Below are 14,169 nucleotides of genomic sequence, written 5' to 3' on the forward strand. Positions count from 1 at the left end.
TGCATTTTTTTCTTATTTGAAGATAATGGATTAATAGTGAAGTTTTGTATTGGATGTTAATTGAATGTGTGCTATTTAAAATGTACTTTGTTAATTGAATATGCTCTATTTAAAATTTCTACCAATTACAATTTTGACACAGTATGGTTAATAATTTTTGAGACAGTATGGTTAACAACAAATGGTTAATAATACATTAGTAAATTATTTTCAAAAAAATTAATATGTTAGTAAATTCAAATAAAAGTTAAAGTTACAAAATTGATTGAATTAACTAGTACCGAAATTTTGTGACGACAAAATAGTAAAAAAGTTGGCGGGGACTCTTTTGTTGAAAATTGGGAGAAATAAACACTCTTTAACTCATAGTACTCTCCAGAGAGATACAAGCCACCGTTCCTTTTCCCAAACTCCCCACTCTGACTCTTCACTTTTCTATCTCGCATCCCTCAAAGAAGAGAAAACACTCTCCATTTTCCTTAAACTCTCGGCCAAATATGGATTCCCCAAGCTGAAATCGATTCATTCTCCCCTAACTCTAAGGTAAGTCCTCTCATATCTCTCCTTGTTTTTCTTCTTTTTCCCCCAATTACGTTGCCCTAATTTTTTTTCTTTTAGATTGTTTGAGTTGTGGGTTCAATAATCTCATAGAAAGATTTAAGTTGTGGGTGCAATAATCTCCTTCTCCGTTGCATTAGTTCTTCCATGTATTAGAGCTTCCATCCTCAATTCTCCGGATTACCGAAAAGCCCATAGACAATAAGAACTTAAAAAAAAAAACAAGAATGGGATTAATTAGGACTGTTTTTCATTTATGTTAGGTATGGTTTTTGGGGTATATTTAGCCCAAAACTACAACGTCCCCAATGTTCTAAAGCTCCGGAATACTAGTTTGGTAATTATCAACCACATTGAAGAAAATTACCGTAAGCCCAAGAATCGACACATTGGTGAGTAGTTGGCCAGCATTTCTGGCGTTATGTTTAGTCCACCAGGTGTTTGATTTGAGTTTGTTTTCTGTTTAGGGGATACCTTTTGGGAGGATTTTTTTGATATAGAGAGAAAGGTGTTTTGCAGGTCTGGGATTTATAAAATTTAGTGGAAGGATTACGAATTTAGTTATAGATGTTGGAAGAGGGAAATAAGAGAATTTTAAAGAATAAGACACTTCAAATTTTGCAAGTAGAAATGTCCCCCAAAGATGGTCAAATGTTTTGTTCAAGTATTCTACAATCTGTCCAGCATCTTGTATGGCCTATTTTGTCTCATTTAATCCTGTTACTGTCTTACTGTTGTATTTTTTGCTTGTTAAAAAGTCATCTTTGGAGCATGGATTACTTTTGATTAGCTAAAATGATCTCTGGAACATAGTCATCCCTGGTTGTTAAAAATCACTTACCACTAATTAACTGAAACACAGATTACGCTTGACTATGCTTGATTGTAACGACTATGCTTGACTATCCTTTAACTTTTGAGCAATAATGTTCTATTTAAATTCATAGTTTCAGGCCTTATTAGATCCATCTACATATGTACAATTTGATGTGAATTAGACGCCAAAACCTTAAATTGTTTGTACTATGATTTGTATTTTTTTTTTTTGCTATGCTTGAAGCTGCTGACATGGGTTCGGTGTCTCGGTAGGAGGTTGTTATTTAGCTGCTTATACTGATTATGTCTTTGTATACATGGCTAGAATATATGGGTTCATGCTGCATCAGCTAGTCAAAAAATTGCTGCAACATCATCAAGGGATGGATTGGCATCTCCTACATCTGTTGAGATGCAAACATATGAGCCTCCCACTGCAGCAGGTTGTATCTAACCAATCCGTTGGTGGAAATAATACACCTAATGAGAGCAAGGATCTTCATGACAATGGAAATGGTTTGTAAGATCTACTTGTAACTGCATTACAACTTAATATATCTCATGTCATGTTTCATTATTTATATTAATAATCTTCTAAATATGTTTTGGTTAGACCAGGTGAACTTAAGTAGGAAGAGAGGTCATACTCATAACATTGCATTGTTTAAGGAAAAAAGGGCTGGAAAGAAAGTAAAAGTTAACATCTCAGAATTGAGTGGAAGAATAATTGGAGAAGGTGCTCGAAAGTTTATCTCAAAGTTGCTCGAAAGTTTATCTCAGAGAAACAATGCTGAAACTCACTAATGTAAGTTAACTTCATAGGAGAGAAACAATTTTCCACTTGACTTATCAAGTTGTATCATTTTTACTGATTTTGGTATGATCGAACTTCATATTTCAGAATAGTTTCACTGATGATGAACGTCAACATATTAAGTCAGCATTGCTTAAGCAACTAAATTCACAATACCGAAGTCGACATTATACATTTGATAAGATCTTCAAACAATCTGGGACAATGGAGGAAGCACTAGCAAATCATCTTGCATATGTGGTAGAAAATGATTGGAGTTTCCTTTGTCACTACTTTTGCAGTCCTGAATTTAAGGTAAATGGCCTGATTGTTTTTCAATTACTGTTTCTTAGTACTATACATGCTATATTTTGTTGAATTTGATTACTCCTTTCACTTCTTTAATGTAGGCAATGAGTGAGAGGAATAAGATTAATAGAATTGTTGTACCTTAATTTTATTGATCAGAGATAACATATTGTACTTATGCTTCTTCTTTATGCTTAGTGCGAAAGCTTGTAAGCTGTAATAATCCCAAATCTTGGTACATGAATGAAACAATTTATTATTTTTCTATTGGTCCTTGCTATGGAATTTTCAATTATTGTGTTGTTTTTGGGGTAATTTTATACTCCTTTCTATCTATGCTATACTTGTTTCAAACGGTTGGGTCTTGTCAACAAAGTTTCTATAAAAGTGACAATTTTCAGTTTGTTCTTGGAGACATTTGCATATAAACAAGCTACAAGCGGTCTCTAAGCTAACTAGTAGAAAAGAAATTGGTCTTATCATCAGTGACGATTAAATAAATGAGGTACACATTGCCTCAGTTTCTCCTATATGAATGGGTAGCTCGACACCTTGTATCGTGATTGACATTACTTTGGTTATCATACTTGACACATTGTATCCTCTACTTTGCATTACTTTGGATTGGTTTGATTTAGTTCAGTTTAGTTTATTTGAATGTTTATCTAAGCAAGCGAATCAAAGTTGCTTTTCCTTTAGTGTTGGGCTTGTAGTCTTATCAACTGGTTATATTGTTCATAGCAGTACTTATAGCAGTTCTTGTTGCCTTATCAACTTGTTATATTATTCCTTTGAAGTTGAAGTTTAATAGCAGTACTTATTTCTTGAGCTGATTTTGTGCAATAGTTTGGGGCTGATTTTGGTTTTTTTTTTGGGCTGATTTTGAACGTACAGCTTTAATTATTGAGGTTCTTATTGGATTGCATATTTTAGCTAAGCAACCTAAGTATTGTTACTTCTCCTTCAGTGTTTTAATCCTCCGCTTATCTACTTGTTTTACTACTTTATTACAGATAAATGCTCTTTAAACAAAATTTTGGGAGCTGTCTATAGCAATGACTGAAGAACGTTGAAGACAAAGTCGCAATTTGCTCATGCAAGGGTTCGCTTGGATGTTCTTTGGTTTCTTGAACTTAATTCCTTTTGTAAACGTACCTTATGAATATTTGATATTTGGGCACAATGTTACTTTTGTAGACCTTTGTTGGGTAATGCGCACCTCAATATGACATTTGAGTACTTAATATGCTATATTGGCATGTAGCCTAATGCAACAACTACTTTTGATTATCAATTGTTTAGATTACTTCTTTCTATTTATTTTAGATAAATAATTTACCATGCTAAATTGTGAGTTTATTGAAATGGAGCCGACAATGTTGAACATCACCAATGACAAAAAAGAGCTGTTACAGAACAAGAATAAAAAAACTCTTTGTGACAACAAAGCATGTCACTAACTCCAAACTTCAATTGTGACAACAAATGTTGTCAATAAGTAGATCATATAAGTGACAACTTCTGACACTTTTTAGTGACAACCCTGATCAATACATCTCTGACAACACGCTAAGTCGTCAATAAAACTCTTTCATATTGTTGTCACTAATGACAACCATTCACTGACGACTTTTTGTGTTGTCACTATACACTTTTACCGACGGAGATATAGTGACGACTCTATGACGACTCAAAAGTTGTCAATAAAAGTCATTAGTGACGACATTTCTATGTCTTGTGATGACATGTTGTTGTCACTGATGACCAAATTTCTTGTAGTGTGCGGGTGTTGGAGTTGTACCATCAATCCTCGGGACAACTGGTTAATGCTCAAAAGAGTGGGTATTTGGTGCATCCGTCTTTGCCTCCGTCTCGACGCAGAGTGATTGAGCGGATCACGCAGTTTGCTAGGAATTCATTTCCAATTCGTTACTTGGGATTTCCCCTATACTTAGGTCGGTGTAGATCGACGTATTTTGGAGCAGTCAGCCAAGCTATCATAGGAAAGGTATTGTCGTGGAAGTCGAGACTTCTATCTCCAGGCGGAAAGCTGATCCTTATCAAACATGTCCTTGCGTCTATTCCTGTTCACCTGCTTTCGGCAGCAGTGGTACCTAGTTCGGTCTTCTCGGTGATAGAAAAGGTTTGTGCAAATTTTCTATGGGGCTCAATGGCTGAAAAATCAAAGTTCCACTGGATACGATGGTCTCAGCTATGCTACCCCGTGGAGGAGGGTGGGGTTGGTTTTCGAAGACTTCGGGATGTCTACAGAGCCTTTTCATGTAAGTTGTGGTGGCGGTTTCGGACTGGAGCTTCACTTTGGGCGTCTTATATGCAAGCTAAGTACTGTAGGGAGCAGCATCCTTGTCAAGTGCCTCTCAGAATATCTGCTACGGCTACTTGGAGACGAATGTGGTATGTTAGTCAGCAGGTGGAGTTGTCAATGTTATGGCACGTTAATGGGGGCGCCTGTCACTTCTGGTACGACAATTGGGTAGGCAGTGGTGCTTTGTTTCTCAGCTCGACAGCCATCCCCGATCTCTCCTTTGTGGACTTTATCAAAAATGGAACATGGGACGCCCAGTTGCTATCGCTGGCCTTACCACCAGGGATCATCCCCTTAATCTTACAACAACCGATACCTGAAGGTGGTCGCGCAGCTGAGCCTGTGTGGATGCCATCAACATCTGAGAAATTCACGCTAGCGTCGGCTTTTGGGGAGGTTCGTCAAGCCTGCAACACTTCTGCGGTTCTATCACACGTCTGGCATCATCGGATACCGCTGAAGGTGTCTTTCTTCATGTTACGCTTATTGAGGGCAAGGTTGCCGGTAGCGGATGCCCTCTGCCAGCTAGGTTTTCAAATGCCGTCGAAGTGTCTTTGTTGTCGGAACCCATCTTGCAAATCTATTGAGCATGTGTTTGCAACGGGACAGGTTACCATGGAAGTCTGGGGATATTTTGGGGGTGTGTGTGGTGTGGCTGGTACAGGATTCTTACTGCGAGCTCGGATGGCGGCATGGTGGTTTGTGGAGCAGCGATCGGAAAGGAGGCGCTTCTTGTTCAAAATTCTTCCTAGTCTCATCTGTTGGCATATTTGGAAAGCTAGGAATAGAGCCGTTTTTGAAGATGAACCCCTGCAGTCGGCAGATATTGTTCAGGCCATATTCAAAGAGGTGAAGTTGCTGGCGGAGATTCAGTTTAAGGGCAAGGTTGGGGTCAATACGTTTCTTCAGTTGTATGAATGGTCCTCTCACCCAGCGCGCACGTTTGGCTTCCAATTGATACATTGGGCAGCTCCAGAGGTCGGGAGGCTAATGTTGAATACGGACGGGTGCTCAAAAGGTAACCCGGGTCTGGGTGGTGGTGGTGGTGTCCTACGGGATTCGTCAGGAAGCCCTCTATTTGCTTTCTCGGCCTTTCTGGGGGTTACCTCTAGTTTACGGGCGGAGACTATGGCCCTGTTGATTGGGCTTCGCGAGTGTGCTCAGAAGGGGTTTGGTACTGTGGGCGTCCAGCTAGACTCCTTGGTCTTGGTGGGGATTCTGCAGAAGCAGTTTCAGTGTCCTTGGCATGTCCGGCGGGAGGTGGGACAGATTTGGCAGTTGCTGGGTGAATCCCCGCGGATAATTCATTGTTACAGGGAGGCGAACAATGTTGCTGATATTCTATCTAATGTGGGAGTAGCTCATCCTGAGCATAAGGTTAGGGTTTATGACCACATCCGAATGATTCCACAGATGGCTCGTGGTGCAATCCGGCTAGATAAACTAGGAGTGCCTTCAATTAGGAAGTTCAGGATGTTATAGGGTTTGGACTTGCGTAATTTCTGCTACTATTGTAACTTTTGGTTCGAATTAATAATATTGCTGCATTTATTTTAAAAAATATATATATATGTATACAATTGACCGCTTGTGATTTAGTATTTTTATACATAAACCCCTATGGTTTCAAAAGATATACATAATCCCCTAATAGTTTAAGTTAAAGTGTTAAAGTGACGGAATTTGTGTTTCATAATGGAGTCAACTAAAATGTCAAAAATATCCCTATGTAAAGCTAAAAAATATTTATTAATCACAAGGGAGTTATATCTATATATATATATATATTGAAAATCATAAGGGGGTTATATAATAAAGTACTAAATCATAAGGAGTTATATGGTAAAATATAAAATCATACGGGATTAGATTGTCATGCAGATTGTATTTATATATTTTGGTCACTTCTACCATTTTAGATTTAAATAAGAGTAATTTCGACATTTTCCGTTACGAATGATCGTTTCCGTTAATTTGAGATTTTAATCCAAATTATGATTGGATTATATGTAACTTTTACAACTATAAGGGGTTATGTGAAAATTAACTATACCATATGGGAGTAAAGTGTAATTTGCTCCACACAAGGGTGCTTTACATGGCATTAAAATATTTCAACACTTGAAACATGACGACTAGCGGTACTATCAAGCCGAGTCGAGCTTGAGTAGCACCATACTCGAGGTCGAACGCGATCAGAATCATTGACATTCGAGCTCGAGCTCGAGTTCGAACGAGTAAATAAATTTGGACTCGAGCTCGACTCGATAAAATAAAAATAAAACTCGAGATCGACTCGTTTTAAGCTCGAGTAAATATCAAGCCCGATCTACTCCAGATCGAGTTCGAGTTTTGAACTAAACCTATAAATTTTTTCTCAAAATATATAATATAAATATAATATGAAAACTCGATTCAACTCGTCGAGCACTCGAGTATTTATTTTTGGAGCTCGAATTCGACTCGTTGAATGTAACGAGTAGCTCGATTTCGAGCAAATCGAGGTCGAGCCAAACTTTTGACCAAGGCTCGCAAGCTACTCGCGAGTGGTTTGATTTGATTGCGCCCCTAACGACGACACTGCAATCTACTTGTGACGCAGCAGCGAATGGTGATATATACTGGAATGCGTGGGTCAACGATGTATTTCCATTTAAAAACAAAACACACACAAGAGAATCTTTAGTTTATTTATAATGTAAATTTCGTTGAGAGAGGGAGCGAAAATGAAAATGATTGGCGAATGCCGTCGGCCATATGGCAAGATATTCAACTATAAAACCATTGGCATTATCTAGTATGATTCTATTGTTCATTGATAACGGATTCACGTGGATGACATGGGTAATGCACTTAAGTCCACCAATCTAATTGGTTATAAATAGTCATCCATTGAAAAATATTATGTATTTTTTAGTCATCGAAATCTACTTAGGTTTATTTGGATGGATAAATAGACATGGATTCGTCGCATTAGCGTTCGTTTTTAAAATGCTAAAATCAGGAGGAACAAAAAGGTATATACAAGGTGGACTATTATATAAGTTTGGATTAGAATATCATCATCGTTTAAAAATGAATCTAAAAATTCTGGGAACTTGAATTGAATTAATTCAAACTCAAATTTTCAAATTTCATAGGTAAGTGTTGTTTACACTCCAAGAATAGTTATGACACTCCATTCTGACATTTTATTAAGTGAAAGAAGATTGATAAGCGTGTATTTTGTGCATTTTAAGTATTTTTTATTATTTAATTTTGGAGCATATAGTCATTTTTAACTAATTAACTAGATTTCTAGAGAAAATTTACATTTTTTGGTTTAAGCGTTAAACATTGCATTTGTATGGATTTAAGTGGCGAAAACTTTATATTTTTGTAGGTTATAATAATTCAATCATCAAATGGAGCGAATTAAGAAGATATTTGGATGATTGTTGATGATTTAAAGTGATATAAAGAGAATATAGAGTGCCAAATGTTCAAAACATGAAATGTAGTCAAGTATAAAAGGAGAAATATATAACAGCTTTGACACCTTTGGTATTTCAACTATATCTAGAGATAAAAGTATCGGATTGAGTTGATTATTGAGCCATTTTGAAACTAAGAAATAATTATACATTTATTATGAAACATCAGAATCCAATTCATAAGTTTCCATGGTCAAAAAGTCAAAATACAGTTGGCCATTTTTGCTATCAAAAGTTAAATTGGAATTTGACACTAGTTCAAGAAAGTGCTAAATCTAGGAAGTTCACTCACGAGAGTACAAGTGCACCTTTCTGACTTTAGTGGCTTATTCCATGTAATTTAATAGAAGAAATGAGCTTGTTATTAATTTTATAACCATGAGAGTATGTATGAATTAATTATATATATAGTTGATTCACTATGACTGTAAGTATCATGTATGGGGTATTTAAAATTTTATAAATATAAAACTTGATTGTAGAATGAACTAAATTGTTACATGCATGCCCCACTCTCATCAAGTTTTTGCTACAAAGTTAACTTCATGTGGAATATGCATACTTCAGACTCATAAATAAACTACATATTGGCTTGGGATAAACTCTAATTCCTGTCTAGACTTGATCTTGAGTTATCATCGAGGAACATGGCAACTAGGGGTGGGCAAAAATACCTGTTAATCCAAAAATTTGCCATATCTAATCTGATGTGATCCGAAAATTAGGATATCCAATCCGTACTATTTGATCGGATCAAAAGATAATCGGATATCCGTTTAGATACAGGACGGGATAGAATCACATAATTAAAAACCTGAAGGCACCCAACTAGGCTTGCATATATATATATATATATATTTAATTTTTATTTTTATACACATATTACAAAATAATATTTTTAGAGACAAATAAGCAATTCCATTAAACGAATTGCATTACAAATATGGGAAGCTATAGTTTGTTTATAAAATTCATTTGTAGAGGTTATGCTCTTACGTTTTGTAGAAAAGAGTTTAATGGAATATATATTAAAAAAAAATCTACTACTTATTTCAAATTTTCATTGATTTTGAATTCTTTTAAGTTTTTCCCTTTTTCTTGTATTCTCTTTGAATGTTTGTTTCTTAGTGGAAGTTTTTTTTGAGAAAATTTTTTTATTAAATCTTAAATGAATATGTAATATTCAAAATTAAATTGGTTTAAATTATTTTTTTAAAAAAATTAAATGATAAGTGGAGCTGGACGGGTACCCATTGACTCGACCTTATCTCAGCGGGTGTCCAATTATCGGATACTGGTTCATATGTGGGGAAAGTAAGGGTTAGAAAAGAGTGCACGAGATCAGTATCCGATCCGTACCCACCCCTAATGTCAACATGCATTTTCGACACCTCTCATTCACTCATCCAATGGGTTTGCCAACTCATGCTTGAGTTGCCAGCTAATATTTTTTTTTTTTTTTTTACTAAACCAGTATTATTATTTATTCATGGGATTGAATACAAAATATTCCTCTTACATATTTGTGATTTTTCGAAGTGAAGGCATTCCTAATCTGTCCAAACAGATTGCTCCACGAGCCAGTCTTGGGAACATACTAAAGGTATCGTAAACCTTGATTTGTTGCTGTGGATGAGATATTCCCACATTAGACAAAGCATCAGCAACTGTATTAGCTTCCCGATAGCAATGTGAGAATCTAGCAGGATCTTCTACTAGCTTCCAAATCTGGTTAACTTCTCTTCGAATTTGCCACGGATACTGAGTACGACGCTGAATGATCCCAATCAAAACCAATGAATCTGATTGTACACATATGTCTTCGAAGCCCTTTTGTATACACGTTTGAAGGCCAATTAGAAGAGCTCGAGCCTCTGCGCGGAGACTTGTAGTTTCTCCCAAGTAGGCCGAGAAGGCAATCAGTGGTAAGCCAGTTGAATCCCGAAGAACCCCACCACCTCCACCCACTCCTGGATTACCTTTAGCACAGCCATCCGTATTAAGTATATACCTTCCTGTCTCCTTTGTCTCCCAGCGGATAACTTTATATGCAACCCTGCCACCAGAAGGAATCGTCCAATCATACAACTGACTGAATGATTGCAGTCGAATAACTTTTTTGAACTGTATTCCCACCATAGTATGGATTTCTGCGAAGATGGCTTGGCAAATGGCCGACGATCGCATCTGGATACCCTCAAACATTGCTTTATTCCTCGCCTTCCAAATCTGCCAGCAAACTACACTTGGAAGAATGCGGTCAATAAACCGTTGTAGCTCATAGTCATGTGATCGCAACCACCAACCTACTATGCGAGCTCGTAAGTAAGATCCTGAAAAATTCAATCCACATAGACCTCCAAAATAATTCCATATGACCGTCGCTATGTGGCCATTGGAAAATAAATGCTCAATAGACTCCTCAGATGCCGCAGAACAACAAAAGCATTTGGAAGGTAAATGGAAACCCAGTTTGCATAACTGATATGGTATCGGAATCCTTCCCAGAAGTAATCTCAACATGAAAAATGAAACTTTTACAGGAATGCGGGAATGCCAAATAGAGGCAAATACCATAGACGTGGGGCGAGCCTGCCTAATATCCCCGAAAGCGGACTTTAGGGAGAATTTTCCGGATGTTGTGGGCATCCAAATGACTTCAACTTCATTTCCTTCTTCCGGGACCATTTGCTCTAAAATGGAAAAAACATTCTCCCTTGGCAATGTCTGGTATAAAAGATTCAAATCCCAGTGACCATTGAGTGTGAAATTTCTGAATGATAAATGTGGGATAACCGGAACTTGTAGAAATAAAGCACCACTTCCCAACCAGTTATCGTACCAAAAATGACACGCCCCATGTTTGGCCACCCATAACATCGACAGCTCCACTTGTCGGCTCACGTTTACCATCCTTCGCCAAATTGACGAATCCGTTTTCCTAAGTTCAACCTGACAAGGGTGAAGACCTTTGCAATATTTTGCTTTCATGAATGTCGACCACAACGATGATCCTGTTCGGAAGTTCCACCACAACTTGCAGGAAAAAGCTGTGTATACATCACGGAGTCTCCGGAAACCAACTCCTCCTTCCTCAATCGGATAACACAACTGGGACCAACGTATCCAGTGAAACTTCGACTCGTCGGGTGATGATCTCCACAGGAATGTCGAGCATGCCTTTTCTATAGTTTTAAACACCTTACTCGGGATTACCGCTGCTGACATCAGATGAACTGGTATTGATGATAATACATGCTTGATTAGAATTATCTTACCTCCAAAGGAGAGTAGCCTTGATTTCCAAGACAAAATCCTTGCTAGAATCGATTGACACACTTCTCCAAAATAAGATGATTTACATCTTCCAAAATAGAGCGGAAACCCTAAATAGCGTATCGGAAATGATTGCCAGCTAATAATGACAGTGCCAAGATTTTTTTTTCAAGGGGATCAAAATTTTCTCTAACAAAATTATCTTAATATATTATATTCAAAATAATTTTCATCTATTTAAATATATGACATCTAAAAACATCATATATTAAATTTAATTATAAAGAAAATAAAAATTAAGACAAGAAATAACCTTTGATTAAATATTTTATATCACAAATCACCCAACTTGCACATTATGAGAAGATGCTCCAATATGTCATATATGCAATACACACACACATACACACATACATACATATATATATATATATATATATATGTATGTGCGTGTGTGTATATTTTCAATTAAAAAAGATAAAAGTTATATTAACATATCTTGAAATTTCAACATCTTTTCTTAAAAGTAAAATGAGTGCTACGCTCTTTCATAGAATTAAATTTATCTATGATTGAATCAGTACTAAATTTTTCAACAACTTGCTTTTCTATGTACATAGTTAAGCAATCATTCAAGAAATTATCTTTCATCTTGTTTTGGACCTTTGTCTTGATTATTTTCATAATTAAAAATATTCCCTCCCCAGCTCCATCATTGCGGCGAAACCAAGAAAGTTGACGCGCCTTGCTCACTATAAAATGCCTCAACTTCTACCAAAACATTGCACAGCAAAAGCCCTTCTTTCTTCACAAAACCAACAATACTTGCATACTATTAGGGTAGGGTTTGAGAATATGGGTTCCAAGGCCTCCACAAGCACCCTAGCTCTCTTTCTTGCCTTTAACCTTATCTTTTTCACTCAGGTCAGTGCCACGATCCTCCCTGCTTGCACATCTGTCGTGGACTTGACTGTATGCCTTGCTTTGGTGGGGGTCCCCATCATAGATATAGGTAGTCCATGCTGCGGTTGCTTTAGTGACCTTGTTGACCTCGACGCAGCTGCTTGCCTTTGCGCCTACTTGAAAACTCGGAGCCTCCTCACCCTGGATCTCACAGCTACCGTTACAGCGATTGTGAATGGCTGTGGCAAGACCTATCCATCAGGGTACCAATGTCTCTGAACAGATTTGCTTGTTTACTGTTCGAATGTGCTTTTCTTTTGTTTCTCAATCATGAATTTACTTCTAAAGAACTCCTCGCCCTAAACAGTGGTTAGAAGTTACTTTATCATGGTGATTTCTCAGATTTCACGTTTGTAATTTCCAATAAAGTTTTCATGTGCAAGTGAGCAGTCAGCTCTAAGCTTGTATCTTTCCGTGCGGTGATCAATGAAAAGTTAATAAGTTTTTTTATCTTATATTCATAACGCCATTTTCTGACACTGTAAGGGAACATTACATATTTATAAGCATAAAGTTGAGGATTAATGCATGGATATTTCTGTTGTTGGCCGGGAGGCAAGATTATACTTGCGGTTAAAACAATCCTTGGTTAATTAGCAGCATGCGTTGGAAACATGTCTACAAAAATGGATATCTAATATCTGATTTTCTTGATCGACTAATTAGTACGTTTGTGCTTGGTAAATGTCACCTGCAACTTTCCATCGATCAATCAACTTTCCATTGGCTAAAAGTAAGGATTGGGATTAATTGGGGGAAGCAGACAGAATTACGGATTAGTATCCAATACGATGTTGATATGTATGTCCACTCTCCCGTGGGCCAAGCAGGCTTCGCAGCACTTCCCTATCCTCTTGGACAGACTGTGAAATAGCAACGTCCTAGAAAAATCTGTCCTTTGCCTTTTGTGCTGTTGTGGCTGAGAAAGTGAGAAAACATAAAAAATATGGTGTGATTAAGTTACTCTGATATTATTTTGGTTTCGGGATAAATTCCTTTTGTCTACAAGCGGCAAAATGGACAAATGATTGATAGACGGATCTTGTTAGATGAATAGCCGACCAGTTTAATCCAATCCAATTATAAGCATTTAATAAATGGATACAAAGAGGTTAGATTTAGATGGATAGTGCAAAACTATAATCCATTCATTTGACTATTTATTAGTCCTAGGACTAACGAGATTCCTGTACACTCTACTATATATATATATATATATATATATATATATATATATATATATTGCCTTTGAATTTCAGTGTACGCTGTTTTTTAGTTACAGTCCGTACAATATCTCTTTGTTCGTACAATATCTATCTCTCTCTCTCTCTCTCTCTCTCTCTCTCTCTTTAATTTATTCTATTCCTAGTTATTAAATTAATAATTGGTTAGAAACCACCCTCTCTCACGCAAACCCTGTCATTAGCTTAATTTAAGAGAAATGATAGAGTACCATAACAAGTTATGTCATCAATGCTGCATTGATAGCAATGACTGGCAATATAGATAGCAGTGACTGGAAATATATATGGTTTCGTAGGAATGAAATTGTTAAAAGTGGGATGAGCCGATGAGGGGACATGGTTGTAAGAGCTAGAGAGGGAGGGGGGAAGGGGGGAAGGGGGAAAGGAGGAATGAAACAAACTTGTGACATC

The 14,169-nt window shown here is 36.9% G+C and overlaps 1 protein-coding gene across 1 annotated transcript; it reads left to right on the forward strand.

Annotated features, from left to right (window-relative positions):
- The first annotated feature begins 12,406 nt into the window (after positions 1 to 12,406).
- On the forward strand, positions 12,407 to 12,733 carry LOC113774327 (putative lipid-binding protein AIR1B). Its single transcript, XM_027318876.1, has one exon. It carries the CDS (start codon positions 12,407 to 12,409, stop codon positions 12,731 to 12,733), a length of 327 nt encoding a protein of 108 aa, XP_027174677.1.
- The last annotated feature ends 1,436 nt before the right edge of the window (positions 12,734 to 14,169 follow it).

Source organism: Coffea eugenioides, chromosome 6, assembly GCF_003713205.1.
Source record: "Coffea eugenioides isolate CCC68of chromosome 6, Ceug_1.0, whole genome shotgun sequence".
Classification (NCBI taxonomy): Eukaryota; Viridiplantae; Streptophyta; class Magnoliopsida; order Gentianales; family Rubiaceae; genus Coffea; species Coffea eugenioides.